The sequence below is a fragment of the Gordionus sp. m RMFG-2023 genome, chromosome 3 (assembly GCF_954871325.1).
Source record: "Gordionus sp. m RMFG-2023 chromosome 3, tfGorSpeb1-WG-v2, whole genome shotgun sequence".
In the NCBI taxonomy this organism is placed as follows: Eukaryota; Metazoa; Nematomorpha; class Gordioida; order Chordodea; family Parachordodidae; genus Gordionus; species Gordionus sp. m RMFG-2023.
The window spans coordinates 21411370-21430665 of record NC_088777.1 but is presented as its reverse complement, the minus strand read 5'-3'; the positions used below and the strand labels follow the sequence as shown (position 1 = coordinate 21430665).

The 19296-nt window shown below is 26.1% G+C and overlaps 1 protein-coding gene across 1 annotated transcript; it reads right to left on the bottom strand.

The window, feature by feature from the left end:
* Positions 1–2415: 2415 nt before the first annotated feature.
* On the bottom strand, positions 2416–3789 carry LOC135926189 (elongation factor 1-beta-like). Its single transcript, XM_065461947.1, has 7 exons — positions 3661–3789; positions 3499–3621; positions 3347–3458; positions 3054–3123; positions 2884–3009; positions 2778–2845; positions 2416–2637 (listed from the first exon to the last, which is right to left on the bottom strand). Exons 1-7 carry the CDS (start codon positions 3738–3740, stop codon positions 2551–2553), a joined length of 666 nt encoding a protein of 221 aa, XP_065318019.1. The 5' UTR covers positions 3741–3789; the 3' UTR covers positions 2416–2550.
* Between the last annotated feature and the right edge of the window lie 15507 nt (positions 3790–19296).

Genomic DNA, 19296 nt, shown 5'->3' with positions numbered 1-19296 from the left:
GAGGGGTTTTTGGGAGAACCTGTTGACAAATATTTGGAGAGAACACGCATGGCTCAAAATGCAACTTATGGAACAGAGGTGGAGATAGTTGCATTGGCAACTATGCTTCAAACAAATATAATTATCCATACCATTTATAAATGGGCATATTACACACCAATTAAAAAATTAAGTTACATTAAAAAATTTAATTTGAATATATATTTAAGAAATTATCGCGAACATTTTGACCTCATAATAAATTTTAATTAATCTTTATAACGCATGTCTTATTTACATCGCACATCTTTATAACGCATGTCTTATTTATATCGCATATCTTATTTATACCGTATATCTTATTTATATCCCATATCTTTATATCGCATATCTTCATAACGCATGTCTTATTTACACCGCACATCTTTATAACGCATGTCTTATTTATATTGTATGTCTTATTTATATCGCATGTCTTGTTTATATCGTACGTCTTGTTTATATTGCATATCTTTATAACACATGTCTTATTTATATTGCATTTTATATACACGTCATTCATAAATGTCTGTATTAATAAAAATATTATATTTAATCTTTACATATGAGTCATAAATGTCAGTATTATTAAAAATATTATATTTAATCTTTACACGTCAGTCATAAATGTCAATATCACTAAAATATTATATTTGATCTTTACACGTCAATCATAAATGTCAGTATCACTAAAAATATTATATTTAATATATGCGCGTCAGTCATAAATGTCAATATCACTAAAAATAATAATATTAAATCTTAACATGTCAATCATAAATGTCAATATCACTAAATTGGAATTTATTTAAAACGGAATTTATTTAGAACGTTGCACCGGGATTATTGATAGTGATAAATTGTAAAGTGGGTTATAATGGCGTTTAAAAGTGATTAAAAAGGTGTTACGTACTGTTGCATCATTTGGTATTAATTTTATAATTATATTATTATTTAAGGTTGCAAATAGTTAAAATATTTTTAGTTAATTATTAATTTTTTGGTAAGCGGAAAATATCCTCGGAAAAAATTTTCTATAGAAAATTATTCCCCCGGAAATAAATTCCCCATTTTAAATGTATCCCCGGAGAAAAATTCCCCGAATAATTTTTATTTTATTTATCAAAAGTAACCACGCCGCGAAAATAAAAATATTTCTAAAAAAGTATTTTCTGAACGTTGAGCATTTATTCTCGACTATTGAAGATTTTTTTGAGCATTATTTCTTTTTTAATTAAGCGATAGAGTAATCTTAAAATATGAAAATTGATTGGTAGCTTTGATTCTTTATATGAATAGATAGTATAGATTTGTGACATCTTGGAGAGAAAACATGATAGATTTTTATAGAAATAGTAAAAATTATGGAAAAATTGAAAAAACAGTGGAAACAAATTTTCCTAGAAAGAGAGAAGTTATTTCAATAATCTATTCATCTAGATTTCAATAGATATTATGAAACCAGATCATTTAACCACATTATATTTACCATGAAGATGGGGGGAGGGGGTATTTCCAACCCACTCACCACTAAGGTTAAAAAGATATAAAAATAACAAAAATGGAATTTTTTTTATGTAAATACTATTTATTTTAAAAATTTAATCTGATTATAAATTTGTAAAAAAGTAATGATTTAAAACCACTGATTACAAGGGCTTATTTTAAAAATGGCTGTTTCTTTCTGTAAATTTTTTTAAAAAATTCATAAGCAAAATAATCATTAAAAGATTTGAAACATATCACACTCAGTGTTGACAATCACCTCTGAAATAGATGCTTTCTGATTAGAATGGTCAGCATTTTTCATTACTTTTGGCAATATTTAATTTAAATTGGCAGTAAAAAATATAATATAGAAAGTTCTATATTGATTTTGTATTCAGTTAAATTTTTATAGTAGGCATTAAATACTTCTAGAATAATTTCTATCACATAGAGGAAACCAGATAGAATAGCAAATTTCCTATTTCACCACAGAATTTATATATTTATATCATTTAACAGCCCATCATTAGCAATAAAAACAAGGGCAAGGGCGCTATTTAAGAGTTAGTAAAAGTCACACTGTTATTTTTACCACAAAAAGGTGAATTTAATTGTTTTAATATTTTAAACCTCAAATCTTCGAGGGAATTTGAATTTAAAAAACACAGTGAAAAATAAATTACATCTTTTCTTAATAAATTTTTAAAAATGCTCATCTTTCACACTAAAATCAACAGCTAGACTATATAAAAATATCTTATTTAATTTTTTTATTAAGTAGGGGAGGTAAGAAAGTAAGGATGCTATTTAAAATTGGTAGATTTATGATTTATATTAAAATAGGGTGTAGCAAAGTTACTTTCAAATAACTATAGCAACATTGATTCAACCTGGCATAATTCAGTATAACAAAATGGTGATTTTTTTATTAATTATAAACTTAGATAATCCATCATAACTTATTTTAAATATTATATAAAGGGCATAAGATTCATGTATAAAATTAAAAATTTTTTATTTTTCATAATAGATTATTATATATATTTATATTTTATTAAAAGCAGCTATATCAACTGATTGCACTAAGTCTTCAAATTCTGTTATTTTTTCTTCAAGGTAATCAGTTCCAACCTATTTAATTGTAGCAAATAAGATATGTCAATATGAGGATAAATGTTCAAAAATTCAGATTTATATATTATAATCAAATAATATTTCATAACCCAGTGCGTATCATCATGTTTTTAAATGAATTAAAATTAGATGTATACTTTATCATCTTCAACAACACATGTAATCTGTAATTTTTTAATTCCATATGCCAAAGGAACCAATTGTGCTATTAAGGAGTTAAAATATTTTAATAAACATTCTTACATTTTCCCCAAACTAGGCCTTCAGTTTTAATAGAACGTACTTTATCATCAATTTTATTCATATCAGTATCTGTATCCCAAGGTTTTACATCTAATACTATACTAGATTTGGCTATAATTTGAGTTTCTAATAATATAATTAGCATTAAAAAAGAGTCAGAAATATAAAACTTTGGGATTTCCTTTGAGCATACATTGCCAATCTTTGTTCTTTAAGTTTTAATGTTTCCTCGTCTTCCTCCTAAAAAAGATTTTGCATTCAAACAAAATTTGAAAATTTTTTTTCAATAAGGACAAAAAACTGGCTTCTTGGAACATATTATTTAAATATAAGAATAGACTAAGCATATAGGGTAGGAAACAATAGGCAGAAATAAATGTTAACTTTATAAGGAGAATATAAATAGAAAAAAAGCTACTTTAGTTCCTTAATTTATATATTTATTAACTAATTAGTTTCATACTTCATCACTACCAAATAAATCAATTTCTTCTTCAACTTTACCATTATTTTCAGCAGAATTTAATTGAAATATTTCTTTATATTTTTCAAGTGCAACATGATTTGAAGGGTGTCTAAATACACAATATATACGATGTATGTTTTGTAGGTTACTTCGAAAACTCGTCTTGATAAGATTTAATATGTTTATACCATCTATATAAATTAGGTAATGTAGTTAAAGGTTCTGATTTGATTTCTTGAAATATCTTAATATCTACAGGAGATAGGCGAAATCTTTATAAAAACGTAAAATATCTTCATTTATTAATTTACCCTTCAATATAAGATTTATCTTCTAAATAACTATCTAAATTTGATAAGACATGATTATTATTAAAATCTATGTTGGACATCTTACAAAACGTTAAGGAAAGGATTTTATAAATATTTAGAAAAAAAAATAAAATATTTTATTTTAAATTGAATATTATTTAAAAATTTACACTATCACACAAAACATTTTGTAAGCTATCTAAGATATTATATTATAACATAAAATATTTATTTATTATTAGGCAACAACTTTATAAATCCTACCTTAAATTAATTATAACATCAGTATTGAATATTTGCGATTGCAGATTAAAAATATATTTTGAGAAAATTATTATAAAAGTAGTAAAAAGTAATGATTTTATAATAGAAAAATGTACAAAATGTTATAAAATATTATTTATGGCACATTGCCTATTCACTGTCGTATTTCTGATATTATTGATAAATCAAGTTACAAAGGTAGTAAAATGTTTCAATTTTATAATTAAAAAAATTTAATGGTTTAAATATATTTGGCATAAAAGCGCCTACTCACTGTCGTATATTATATTATTATTAACTTATAAGATTAATTAAGAGAAACTTTTATCACGAAACACTTTTTAGTGAGACTTTGATCGTAAATGTGGTTTATTGCGAAGGTAGTATGCCATAAATTTACAATTTTTACGTGAAATATTTACAGCAAAGATAATATGATGAATACATTTGTCGAAACCTAAACCGCGAACACTTTTGAGAATACATATTAGTGAAACTTTTATATCGATACTCTACGCGCCTTTGTAGCAATTCTTTTAGCACAAAGTCATCGGATCAAAAATTTTAGAAAAATCATAAAAGGTCTTGTGAAATGCAAAGATTTTATTTCAAATTAGGTATATTCTACTTTTAATATAAGCAAAAAGTTGAATTAATTTTTATAATTCTTCTATGAGTATTAATATTTTTTCTCCTTACATTTATCTAAACTTACAACTGATGGATATAAAAAAAAATTATCAACCAATTACCTAAAATTAATATAATTTAATATAATATATATAAGTAGCGTTACTGGAGGAGGAGGGGGGGGGGAGCGAAAAATTTGAATCCTGAAGCGAAAAAATTTTTTCTTAATGGCTCCCTAATATTTCCCTAAACTAAATAAATTTTTTGTTAGTCCCCTGAACAATTTCTTTTATAATTCTATTATAATGTATCGATTAGATTTTATTATTTAAAAATTAATTAGACTTTTTAAATTTTTATTAAAGTGCTATTTTAATTATTAGATTAGATTAATACATTAAAAATATAATTTATTATTTAAAAATTAATAAGACTATATGAATTTTTATTAAATGAGTGCAATTTTATTTATTAGTTAATACATAACATATAAATTATATTTACTATGTCAGCTGGCAACCAAATTCTTTGTTAAATGGAATATCAATATCACACATAATGTATAAATATTAATTTAGCATTAACAGTTGAAGCCTGATTGATTATTATTTAAATATATTTATAACCCTAATTAAATATATTTAATCATTTATTAAAAATTAACAAATTTAATATTGTAACTACCCGAGTTTAGTTTATAATCCTCGATTATATATAATTGATTATAAAATATTAAGTCTACTTTTATAGATGTATTTGACAGTTATAAAATATATTACAGTTTATATTTAATAAGTTTTGCTAATAAATGCTTCTGATAATAAATATAAGACAATTTGCATTCAATTCTTTAGCGCCATCTATTTATTTATAATATTATTAAAAATTAAACATCTTATTATTCATCCCACTATTGATGTAATAAATTAGATATATTTTTTTAACTTTTTTATGTTTTTTTAGGAAAGCTATTTTTTTTATTATTACAAACTACTATTATTTTAAGATATAATATACCTACTAGAGGTTGGACAATAATATATTAAATCTTAATCGCTTTCATAATTTCACTTTGGTTCTTATTTTATAGTTACAAAATGTTTCGTTTCTAAGGCACCCTTGCTGTGTAAATAACTCAAGGTTTCTATATATTTACATGATTTCTTCTAAAGATTTTAGTGTTTTTGTTTTATCAATTTATTTAACAAAATAAATTCTGATAGGAGTTAACATTGTGAGTATCATGGCTATGACTGCAAATTGACCAGCGTCTATTATTGGTGTGGCTATATATTTTAAAATTATTACTACAGCTGGTAAGAGCATATGCATATTTCAGATAAGCTATCATTAAAAATGGAAGATAATAGAAATTTAATATCTCACAATATTTTCTCGATTATTTATCTAATCATCATTTCCCTAAGAGGAAGCTGTAACCACCATTATTTTTATTTGGACTGGTCGTTTATATTCTCTTCTTCAAGAATTGTTGATTTGGTTAGCCTATAAATTTTTCCTTATTAGTCCATTCTATAAATCATTGTCTAAAATAGGAGTTATATTTTTCTTAACCTTTTGTCAATGTAATTTGCTAAGAATTATATTGCATTATGTGGTTTTTAAAAACCATTATCAATAGAGGCATATGTATGAATTAATTAACCTTTTTTATCACTTGTAATCCTTTAGACGCAAATTTTTTTATATCAGCAATCAAAAATAATTTATACTGTAATAATTAATTTTGTATTAAAAAATATTATTTTTAGATATATCCTGTATTATTTTAATTATTTATATGCTAGTTTTATTTTAAATCAAATTAGAAGGTATGGGGGACGAAGCCCCCATAAAAAATTTTTTAGTTGAGTCCACTGAGATTGTAAAGGCTAGCGACACCCCTGAAAATATTATATATAATATTTTAATAAATCTTACTAATCAATGATTAATATAAGTAACAATTTGCAATCAATTCTTTAACGCCATCTATTTTTATAAATATTATTAAAATTAAACATTTTATTATTCATCTCACAATCAATGTTATTTATATATATCATTGCCCATAATGGATGTAATAAATTAGATATCTTTTTTTCTCTTTTTTACAAGTTTTTAGGAAGGCTATTTTTTTCTTCTTCGAAAAACCGTTTTATAAATTTTTAATACTAGTATATTTTTGATATTACAAATTATTAATATTTTAAGATATAATATACCAACTAGAGGTGGTGCCACAATAATATATAAAATTTTAATTGCTTTCATCATATCACTCTGGTTCTTATTTTATCTTTACAAAATATTTAATTTCTAATATGGCATCCTTGCCGTGTAAATATCTATCATTGATCTCTACGCTTCAATATATTTGTAATTATTTCTTCTAGGATTTTTAGTGTTTTGATTTATCAATTTATATAACATAAGAGTTTACATAGTGAGTGTCATGGCTATAACTGAAAATTAACCAGCATATGTTATTTGTGAAGTTATTACCTCCTGCTGCTGAGATTATTTGATTGCATAATTTAGATGAGCAATAATGGTCAACTGTTTAGTCATTTATATATCATTAAGAAGATAATCATTTAGAAATTTAATATCTCACAATAATTTTTTCGATTACTTGTCTATCATTAAGTCATCTAGGTCTAACCACCAGATAGTTGATTAATGATAGATAACTACCTCAAGGTAGTACCTATCAAATTTATATTTTGTTTACTTTTCATTTGGATAGGTACTTCCAAATTTTTTTTTAATATATCAATGGCATATATAATACCTAGACTGACGATTCATTTATTAAAATGCATTTTTAAGCGTCATTAAAAGCAAATCAGCTGGACTCGCCATTTTGGTAACACATATAGTAATTATTCTCATGTTAAAAACTACTTAAATTAATAACTTGCTTCCTTATTATCTCGATGATCCGATAATTCTTAGATAAAGTTTGCATCAGATATAGGAATAAATTAGGCTCTCGTTTAAAATTTTAATAATGATTAGTGTAACCAAGATGACGTCTCCAGCTGATTTGCATTGATGTACACCTTTAACGAATGAATCGTCTGTCTAATATTATGATTTTTGTAAAGAATCTGAAGCCTAGTAAGCAAGAGAGTCGTTTACCAATCCTATTATCGCCCTTACGAGGATGATATATAGGAGGCCGGACTCGGCCACTCGGCCACGTGATTCTGTTATAATATATGTTAGGTAATAAAGGTCTTATTAAATTTTAATAAATTTTAGTCGGTATTTAGCAAATTAGATTGGTATTTATAAAATTGTTATACGTTGACTAGGCAGTATCTTCTATAAAACATTGTCTAAAATGGTAACACAACGTTATATTTGTATAATGACCGTTTGTCAATGTAGATTGCTAAGAATTATATCTAACTGTTTAGTTTTTAAAAATCATTATCAATTGAGGTTAACCAATTTTATCACTTATAATTCTTTAGAAATTTTTTTTTTTAATATTCGTAATAGAAAATATTTAATATTGTAATAAATGGATAAATATTTTATATTAAAAAATAATATATTCTGAAATCTTGTTTTGTTTTACTTTTATTATTTGTATGCATAATAAATGACAAAATATGAAATTCAGAATAATTATTCAGAGTTTGCAAATCTCAATTAAAAAAATATAATATATTAATATAAAACCCGGTCGAAGGCCGGGCAAAAACTTGTCGAAGGCCCTGAAAATATGGGGTAAGGGGGGCGAAGTCCCCATAAAAAATTTTTAGTCGAGCCCCCTGAGATTGTAAAAGCTAGTGAAACCCCTGATATATATAACCCAAATCCAATAATAGTGCCATAAATTATAATAACTGAATTCACAATGATTGCAGATAAAACTATTGAACAAAATTATGAATCTAAAAAGATAGATAATGTTGAAATAGAGTCTTTAGAAGGTTAGTTATTATTAGATATTTGCTGAAAAGAATTATTTTTAAAACATTGTGTGCTACAAGAAGAAAGAAACTCTAAAGCATGCCGACACAATGGAATCTAGGAAAATAATTCCTAGGAAAATAAAACCCTGGAAAAAATGAAGATTACTGGTCGGGAAAAAAATCACCAGGAAAAAAATTCCCAGATAAAATAATTAAAATTTTTGAGAAGTATGATTATGTATGTTAGATGAGATTACATTTTTGTAATTAAAGTTAATCTACAAACTATTCATAAAGTCATTTTATATATTATATAAATTGTGAATTGTGTTTTTCATTATAAATTTCATATTAAATTACCGTTTTTTTTTATCGAATAATATTAATAATTCATACATGATCACAGAGTTGTAGACATGTCGTGCTGCCAATTTAAAGCAATTATATATATTATATATATTTATCCAAATTTATCATAACAGAATAAACAATGAATCAACAAAATAAAAAAAAATTCCTATAAAATTCTCCAAATAAAAATTTCCCAAAGAAAATATTTAAGCAAAAATTATGAATAATAACTAGTAATTAATATTAAACACAATCAAATTCATAGATTATTATTAATTAATCTTAACCAATATAATGTATTGGGTTATGGTCTTAACCCGATCCGAGGTTTGGTGATAATTATAAAAAATAATATTTATAAAATAAAGGAATTAAATACCTAGTCTCTGCATTATTAAGCAAAATATTATTACAAGCTAATGTAATGATAAAGACCAGCCCAGATTTTTTATTTTGACCCTTATAAATTCATATCATTTTTGACCCGGATCTTTATTAATTTAATTTTTTTTAAATTAAAATTCCCTCGAGGATATGAGGTTTTAAATAATTAAACGAAGGTTTAATAAATCTAATTCACCTTTACATATTTTTATCAGTTTTTAGAAATTATTGAAAATCAAATTTTTAATTTAGAAAAATATTTATTATAAAAAAATATTTATTTACACAAATTATTAATCATTTCCATGAAGTTTTTAGAAATATAATTAAAATTTAAATATTAGAAGGAAGTAGGAGGTTTTTCACAATTACTTTCAAAAATATTTGGCCAATTTTTCAATTGGTTATATTTTGTTATACTATATATGAAGTCTTTTTCTGATAATTTTTAGAATAATATAAAATATATTGTGTTCTATGTAGATGGCAATAATAATAGAATGACTTTTACTAACTCTTAAATAGTGCCCTTTTTTGTTTTTATGCACATGATGGGCTATTAAATGATATAATTATTATGTATAAATTCCGAGGCGAAATAGGAAATTTGCAATTCAATCTGGTCTCCTCTATTTGATAAAAATTCTGGTATTTAATGCTTACTATAAGAATTTAACTGGCTGAATATAAAATAAATATAAAACTTGCTAAATTATATTTTTTACTGCCCAATTTAAATTAAATACTGCCAAAAGTAATGAAAAATTCTGATCATTTTAATCAAAAAACATCTATTTCAGATGTGATTATCAGCACTGAGTATTATATATTTCAAATCTTGCAATTATTATTTTGCTATTAAATTTTTTTTTAAATTTACAGAAAAGAAATAATTATTTTTTATTAAAATGATAGAAACAATAGAAGTTATATTATTCAAGTGAAACAATTCTAGAATGTATATGTCCTCCAGTTGAAGAAAGAAAATTAGCTAAGTCCCTTCTCTCTTCCATAAAATCAATAAATAAATTCATAAAAAATTTTTTTTTGCCGCGTAACTACGATTTTTTAGGGGAGTTATAGTCCCAATACTCCATTCTCTGATTTTGCCCATGTCGATTCCATCCTCATCTTTTCGATTAGTTCCCATATCGCTGAAATCCATTATTCCGCCCTTCACATTCATTATCTTTCGATTATCCCTAGTAATCATAATCTGGAATACATTCCATGTTCTAGGTGGAAACAATGACTCTACTTGCCTTAAAGGGTTTCCCCATTTCCTCTCCATTCACATAATTTTTATCAAAAATAACAATAATTCTCAGTTTTCATCCAATACAATCGTTTTTATGTACTATATCCCTGGTTTAACATCATGTACAGGTAAGAATGCATGGGTAGATTGAGTTAGAGGATAGATACATCCTTGGATGATGATATCTATGCCTAAAAGTTAAAAAAATAAATAGATTAAACTTATTGTATAGATTTATTTAATATTTATGTTTTTATTCAATAATCACAAAATTGTTTTAAATTTTTCGACGCTCATGTTTACTATGTAAAAATATCTTCGTTTTTTAACTGTGGCTAAAGAATAATAAACAATTTTTTGATTATACTCTAAAATAATTCCCAAAAACATCAAGTAAAGGAAAATAATAAATTTTAAAAAATTTTAAAGTCCACTGTTCCAAAATACATTTTAAAATTAATTCCTTACACATCTCTGCAATATATTGATATAATTTACATTAAAAAACCTAGAGTATTTTCTGCGCATTGATTGCGGCCATTTCAAAACCATATAAATTGTTGTGGGATCTATAACTAAATTCCGTTCTTGGGCTTTTTCGAGTAAAATCTATAATATTTCTTCATACGTTTTATATGTTTTTTTGTAACAAAAAATATGCCGCTGTGACAAATAGCGTTTTAAAGGTATTCTAATTAAGCTGAAAAAGAAATAAGGAGTATTTCTAGTCTTTATACCAAAACTTGGTTTCGGTTAACATCTTAAGCATATGATCGGTAGCAAATATATTTATTCATTCATTTGAATCTCCGCTATTATCGTGCAAAAGAAATCTTCGTGAGAGATCCTTTTGTAGCCCAATCCTCTAATATTAAAAGCTAAATATGATTTAACCTGAAATGCTTAATTTTTCCAATGTAGTGGAATAGGGGAGAACCTTTATTTAGTGTTTACTAAGTGTCCGCTTAATACTATCCTTATTCTGAAGCCTTTTTCTGGATTCGGGATACAATTTAGACATTTCTTCTGAGTATATTTGGCAAGGATTTTGATTTGCTTCAGATGTTTTGCTTTTCATCATGTTTATAGTAGCATCTTCAAATTTATATTCATGCAGGTTTATAAGATGAATATGAGGCATATTTTCCAATGAATAATCATTTTTATTGTTTCAAAATAACTGGGCATGAGATTTTGTCTAATTTAAAGGGTACAAAATATTTTTCTAAAGTTGATTTTTCTTCAGCTTATCTACAGTTACCTTTAAAGGAGAAAATTCGCAAATTGTTAACGATGTCGACTCCTAAAGGACTATTTGCATTTTGTAGGTTACCGTTTGGATTAAGATCAGCACCTATTGTACCATGGCATCTGTTTTCCAGGAGTTAAAAGGTGTATTTTATTATATGGGTGATGTGTTGATAACTGGGGAGACACCTGAGCAACATAATCAACGCCTCGAATAAGTTTTCAAGAGAATTCGTGATAAGGGCTTGAGAGCTAGCAAGGAAAAAATTGTTCATGGTGTAACCGAAGTAGTGTATTTGGGTCATCAAAACAAAGAATTAATGGTGTCCCCGAGATTACAACGTAGGTTGTTACTTGTGGGAAATTTTAATATGGAAACTAAATATCGGCGAGAGAAAGAGAATCATTTGCCAAATATTTTGTCTAGATTAGGATCTGGCTGTGCAGATCCTGAAGTAATTGACAATATAATTATAGATAGAGAGGATGCATTAGTGCCTACTCTATCATTCATATTATAGGGAGGTCACTTAAATTAAATATTACAAAGATTTAAGTCAATTAAAATTGTGTTTAACGGGTGAAAAACATTAAAAAACAGACATGATTCATATAAAAAAATACAAAAAGAATCGTCAATTGTGGACGATTGTATAATTCATATAAATCATACTGTAATACCATGTAAATTGCGCTATAAGATTTTATGTTTATTACATGCCGGTCATTTGATGAATTTTTATTTTCTACTATTTTAAATCTTAATTATTGACGTCATTATATTATGGAATTCTGCTACTATTCCCTCTATATTGTGTAAATCCACCATCATAAACCTTCCCAAGATCCCCTATCCCTCCTCTATTCATGATTATAGAGGTATAACCCTATCCTCTCCTTTCTACAAAATCTTAACTACATTTATCCTAAATCACATCATTAAAATTACCGAATTAAATACTCATAAATCTATAGCCTCTTTCAGAAAGGGTCGTAATACAATTGAACTTATTACGGCCCTTAAAATTAGACTTGAGAAAGCCCATATTTTTAAAATCGATACCTTTATGATCTTTATAGATATCTCCAAAGCTTTTGATTCAATTAGTCATGAATTTTTATGGAAAATTCTTTTTAAATATAATCAATCCTCACTTTATTAAAATCATTATGTCTATCTATGAAAACAGTCTAACTAATATCAAACATAACAATCTCAGTTACTCCTTTTTCAAGCCTAAATGCGGTATTAAACAAGGATGTCCACTTTCTCCTTATCTTTTTAATCTATTAGTTAGTGATTTAATTCATAACTGTAACTTCCAAAATGTTGATTGGTTATGCTATGCAGATGACATATGTATTATCACTGAAGATCTAAATTATATTAATCACATTTTATCAACAATAACTTCTAGTCTACAATTAATGAATTTAAAAATCAATCTTAATAAAACCTTTTTCTTAACATCCTCACCTAAATTTCAACTTTTCTTATTTAATAACAAAATTATCAATTTCAATAACTCAATAAATTATCTTGGTATTTCAATCAATTCCAAAGGTTCAGTCAATCCAAATTTTTCATCTGCATTATCCAAAGCTACAAAAAATTTTTACTCTCTCAACAAATTTTGGCATTCCAACCTTATTCCCAACAAATTTAAAATTCAAATATTCAAATCCTATATTCTTCCATCATTAACCTATGGAATAGAGACATGGGATAACACCAGATCCCCATCTCAAAAAAACACAAACCTTTATAAATAAATCCCTAAGAAATATTTTAAATATTAAATATCCTTTAATTATTTCCAATTTTAGTCTTCTTAATACTTGTAATCCTTCCCTTATACAGACTTTTAACCTACAGAAAAATAGAACTTTTTTGCCATTCTTTAAGACATGAACATCATAGTACCATCTCAGATGCCATTTATAAATCATCCAAATCTAAAAATAAAAAACAATATTATCTATATCATAATTCTTGGCTTGGTCATAATTTGTACATTTTGAAAATTAACAATGTCAGCAACTTATTTCTCATTAATATCTCTCAAAACAAAACAGATCTAAAATTTTGGCTTAACCAAGCCATTCTTGATTAATTTTTTTCCCTTAACTTTTTTTCATTCATTTATCTAATCTATACTTATCCACTTATATATAATTAAATTAATATTATTGTACATTATATTATTTATTTATTTCTTATTTTTGTTTTTTTAATTGATAAAATTTAAATAAAGTTACTTAAATATCATGTGTCTAATTAAACTCAATACCTCACATCTTTTTATCTTCTCTTCTTTTTCCTCTTATTTTTCTCTTTCTTATAATAATTTCTTTATTAACGGATGCCTGCTGTTCCGCGAGAGGTACCGTTATTCCTCTTTAATTAAACGGGCCCTGGTAGTAGGGTAAATTACTATCAAAATTTTTGTGGATCCTGGCTTATCCACGAGAGGTACCGTTATTCCTCTTTAATTAAACGGACCCAGACAGTAGGGTAAATTTTCTGCCAACAGTGAATGCAAATTCACTGCACTGGATACGCCCTCTATGGGGTGGTTGAGTACCTACTTAATTGTGGGATGTCTCACCAGTGTATGATAGGATAGGATAGGACGTCATTATAGAATTCAATAAATCTAAAATTCCAAAAGTTACCATAATTTTATATATTTTTAAAATGGATGCATCTACTTTAATAATTTAAATAATTTTAGTATCCTAACTCTGGCTAATAAAAAATCCATAGTCTGGAAATTTTTTGCGAAAGAATTAGGAAAATTATTACTGCTCTAAGATATAAAACTGCAGAGGTTGAATTCGAGGAATATCAAAGAAAATGCCTAAGTACAATAGATTTAACATCATACATGTTAGATCTTGCCAGCATTGATCCATACCCGGATACCCAGTTTCAAATTGGCAATTCCAATGATAATAGTAACAATTATTCCAAGCATTTGAAAACCTTACAATTAAATATCCCAACACGTTGGCATACTATATTAATTATGCTAGAAAATATCTGGATTAAATAAGAATTTAATTAATATATTTTGAAAAGAATTGGGAAGCACTTTCTGAAATTTTCAAATTATGAATCTGATCTGGTAGAAGAACTATTAGCATTTTTCATAAAGAAACTGTCGAATTTCTTTCAGTACTAAAAGTGCCTACTTAATAACTTGGCGTTACTTTTTAGAAGTGAAATTGAAACACATTTAATAGTAAATGATTGTGATAGTTCTGAAATTATTTCACTTAAGGAAAATATGCTAAAAAAACTTGCGTTACGATTTCCGGTTTGTAACCTGCAAGTAATATTATATAAGTATATTCTTTGATTTTTTATTTAAAATTATATAGGTATTGGCTTCTCTTTTAGATCCAAGATTTATAAAATTGATAATTGTGTCAAAAAATTTAATAGAGCAAAATTGCTCAGTTTCAGAATTTATAATAAAACATCTTAAACTTTTAGAGAATGATGATAATCAGGTAGTAAATATAGCTAATGAGGATGAAGATGAATTATTAAATTCAAGTTATTTGACAAAATTGGCAAATAAACATTCAACAAATATAAATTATGATTCCAAGTTAGGTGACTTAGAACAAGAATGCCACAGTTTTCTTGGAAAACGACATTCACAAGATATGGATGTTCTAAATTTTTGGAGTGAAAAGAAGTGAACTTCCTAATCTTTTCAGGCTGGCCAAAAAAATTCTTTGCATTCCGGCGACTAGCACACCTAGTGAAAAATTTTTTCTACCGCTGGATTGACGTTAAATTCAAGGAGATCATCATTATGTCCCAAAAATTTTAATAAAATAATTTTTATACATGATAATTAAATTACGAAATCGATTTTGGATATAATAAGTTTTCTATTAAATGAATATTAAAAAATATGCCGAGATATCTGTAGAATAGTGTATATTTATTTTATTTTTTTTTAAAATTAATAAGCAATTAAAAAAAAATTATCTTAAAAAATTTATATATGCGCCGATTTACGCCGATTTTATTGACGGCGGGTGAAAAACAGGCGCGTCGCTGGCCGTCGATTAGATTTTTAAAAATTGCGCCGGCCGCCGATATTTCGTCGGCGCACAGGTCTACAAATACCTACCGCAGCTTTGTTGTTCAATAACACAAGAGGGCTTGGTATTTAAATCAAGTAATTTCTGTGGTCACAAAAATCAGTATGCTGGGTATATATTTTATACAGTAAACGAGTTACCATTAAATATACAATAAAAGGGAGTAAACAAAGTAAGATTTTATTTTTATTTAATACATATTTAAATTAAATATGGAGAAGCAATTAATTAATAATGCTGTAAACATTTCTAAAAAAAATTGAACGCGTTCACGTTCACTTTCAAAAAAAAAGAACTGTTCGTTCAAAATTTTATGATAAATTTTTTTAAAAATTTAATTTAATATGTATAAATGCCTTATATTTTTTAAGACAATATATTAGACATATTAAAAAATAATATAGTTTTATTAATATAATTATAAAAACAATATAATATAATGAATAAAAAGATATTTTTATTTATATAAATTTTTCTTATTAATTTTTAAAATAACAATTATTTTTCAAAATATTTATCCGATAGACAGGAACACTTGGCAGTTAATATGGCATTAGCTATATTAAAAACGCCCTCTATAGGGGTAGATGAGGGGATTGCGGTATTATATTTAATAAACAACTTTTTTAACTAAGGGGAATTTATTAAAAACATTTATTGTTTTGTCCTTTGCTTCAATAAATATTTACAAATTAATAAACTATAATAATGGCTTGTTATAAAAATTGAAATGTTAAAGAGGTAAAAAAGCTGATTAAAAAATATAAGACTTTTTTCTTAAAAAATTCGGATTAATATGAATTTTTTCGAATAAAATAATAAAAATTTAAAATTGATCGAACGTTGAATTCAAACAGGTCAAAAAAAGGAACACGTTCACGTTGTTCAAAGTTCGTCAAAAATATTTTTTTCAAAAAAACGAGCTTCGTTCACAGCACTAATTAAGATTAAACATCATGTTTAAATAATAAAAAGAAATTATGTTGTAAATATATAATTTGTGATGGAAAATGAAATATTTTTTTGATCGTCTTTGAGAATGCTCAAATAAGATTTTTGATTAAATTTCATCTAAAATTTTATCTATTTTTCTAAAAAGTCTTTTTAATATTTGAAATTTTAGAGTTTCTTAAATGGAATATATTTTGTATCCATTTATTTAGATATAAACAGGGTTGGGAAAATTTTCAGAAAATTGTATTCGGATACAGATACTTTATAAAATTTTGTATTTAAGATACAAGATACTAGATACTTTAGAAAAATTTCAATAAGATATAAGATACAAGATACTTGTATTTTTCTTAAAAAAAAATATCTAAGATACAAGATACTTTTTTAAAAAATTTTAAATAGTCAAAATCAAAATGTATAAAGCTTTATTTTCTTATCTATAATATAAATTTATAAAAAAATATTTAAAATAAATTGCAGAAAATAACAAATTTATTATAAAAGATAATGCGATATTCCATTTAATAATTATATAATTAGTAAATAATAATAAATTGTTATAAATGAGATTTATATTATATATTATCAATGTTATAAATGTCATATATATATATTATTAATGCTATAAATGTCATAGATACAAATCAATCATACATTAATATATTTCATGAGGTGATTGCCAGTCAAATAAACTTAATTAGTATATTGGCGACGTTGTCGATGATTTATTATGAACAAAGAAGACAAAAATAAAGTAATTATGAATAAAGAATAAAAAAATGATAACATTATGATCAAATTCGATAATTTCGATAATCAAAACAACTTTGCTGATTACATTGAATATATTGATGATATGTTGGAGATAAGAGGTATATTAATAAATAATGAAACCAAAAAAAAATATTATTTGCGTATATGGGTATTAGTAATTTAGCAGAGATGAGGTCCTTTGTTTATCCAAAATTATTGAAAGATCTTAATTATGAAGAGATTATTGTTGGTAAGAAAGTTTTTAAGCCTATTTCACAATATTTAGCTCAAGAATTAAATTTATTCGGATAGAAAGAGGGGCTGGTGAATCAGTTGCGGAGTTTGCAGCTCGACTTAAAAAATTGGCTCAAGAATGTAAATTTGAATCTGACCTAGATGGGAGATTGAGGGATCAGATGGTGGCTGGAATCAAAATGAGTGCATTGGAGAAAGATATTCGCACTAGATTTCCAGATGGAATAAATGACTTAGGAGAAATGGTGAGTTTTCAACAGGTTTTAAATATGGCTTTGGCAATGGAAAGGGCTGAGGATGAAGTGACAAATATGATGGAAAAAAAAGTCAATAAACCTAAGGAGCAGATAGAGAATAATCAAGAAAATTTTTCAAATCAAAAGTACTCATATAATAATAATAACAAAGAAAAGGGTAATTTTAGTTATTACAATAATAATAATAATAATAATTTTAAGTTTAGAGATAACAATAAATTTAACAATAATGATATGTATAAGTTTAATAAATGCTCAAAATGTGGAAGAACTCATCCCCCTTTTCAATGTTTTGCATCAAGGGTGAAATGTTATAATTGCCAAAAGGTAGGGCATTATGCTAAATATTGTAAGGGACAGAAGTTACATGCTATGCATATAGATGACAATGATTCATCAGATTCAATTAATAATATTTCCCAAATTGGTAGAAATAGTGCAAAGATATTGGTTTGGATAAATGGAGTACCTATAGAATTTGACTATGATACGGGGGCACAGGTATCGGTGATTGGGAAACAATATTGGGATAAAATTGGCCGACCCAAACTTGGACCAACCAAACCTTTAGCAGTATATGGTAACCAACCGCTAGATGTGCTGGGTGAAACTATGGTGAGGGTTCGCCTTGGAAAGATAAGCAGATCACTACCGATTGTGGTGACCCGTTCAAATGACATTCCATTATTTGGACTACCATGGATACTGGCATTTAATATGTTTATTCCACGACAAGTGACTATACGTAGTATCACAAATAAAGAGGTTATGACAACCAATAAACAAATTGCTGGCATGACAACAGAATTTATTAGTGTTTTTGATGACAAGCCTGGACGGGTGAATGATATAGAAGTTAGCATACATTTGAGTGAGGCAGCAAGGCCGAAATCATGGCCAGCTCGTAGAGTACCTTTTCCATTACGAAAACCAATTGAAATGGAACTCGATAGATTGGTTAAATCAGGAATATTGAAGGCGATTGATCCAACACAAAAACGATTGACATGGGTCACTCCAACGGTAAACGTACGAAAAACAAATGGAGAAATCAGGATTTGTGCGGATTTTAAGGTGACATTAAACCCATATATTTTGTACGATTATCATATTATACCAACCGTGGATGATCTTTTAACCAAATTAAAAGATGGATTGAAATTTACGGTAATAGATTTGAAAGACGCATATTTACAATTACCAATAAAAGAAAGTTCAAAAGAATACTGTT

Bases quoted from the DNA above. Each gene is read 5' to 3' on its own strand.
- LOC135926189 (XM_065461947.1), bottom strand. From the start codon at position 3,740: ATGTCCAACATAGATTTTAATAATAATCATGTCTTATCAAATTTAGAT. The intron at 3,459-3,498 runs GTAACCTACAAA...TTGTGTATTTAG, and splicing joins TATCAAGACGAGTTTTCGAA to ACACCCTTCAAATCATGTTG. The intron at 3,124-3,346 runs GTATGAAACTAA...AATCTTTTTTAG, and splicing joins ATTTATTTGGTAGTGATGAA to GAGGAAGACGAGGAAACATT.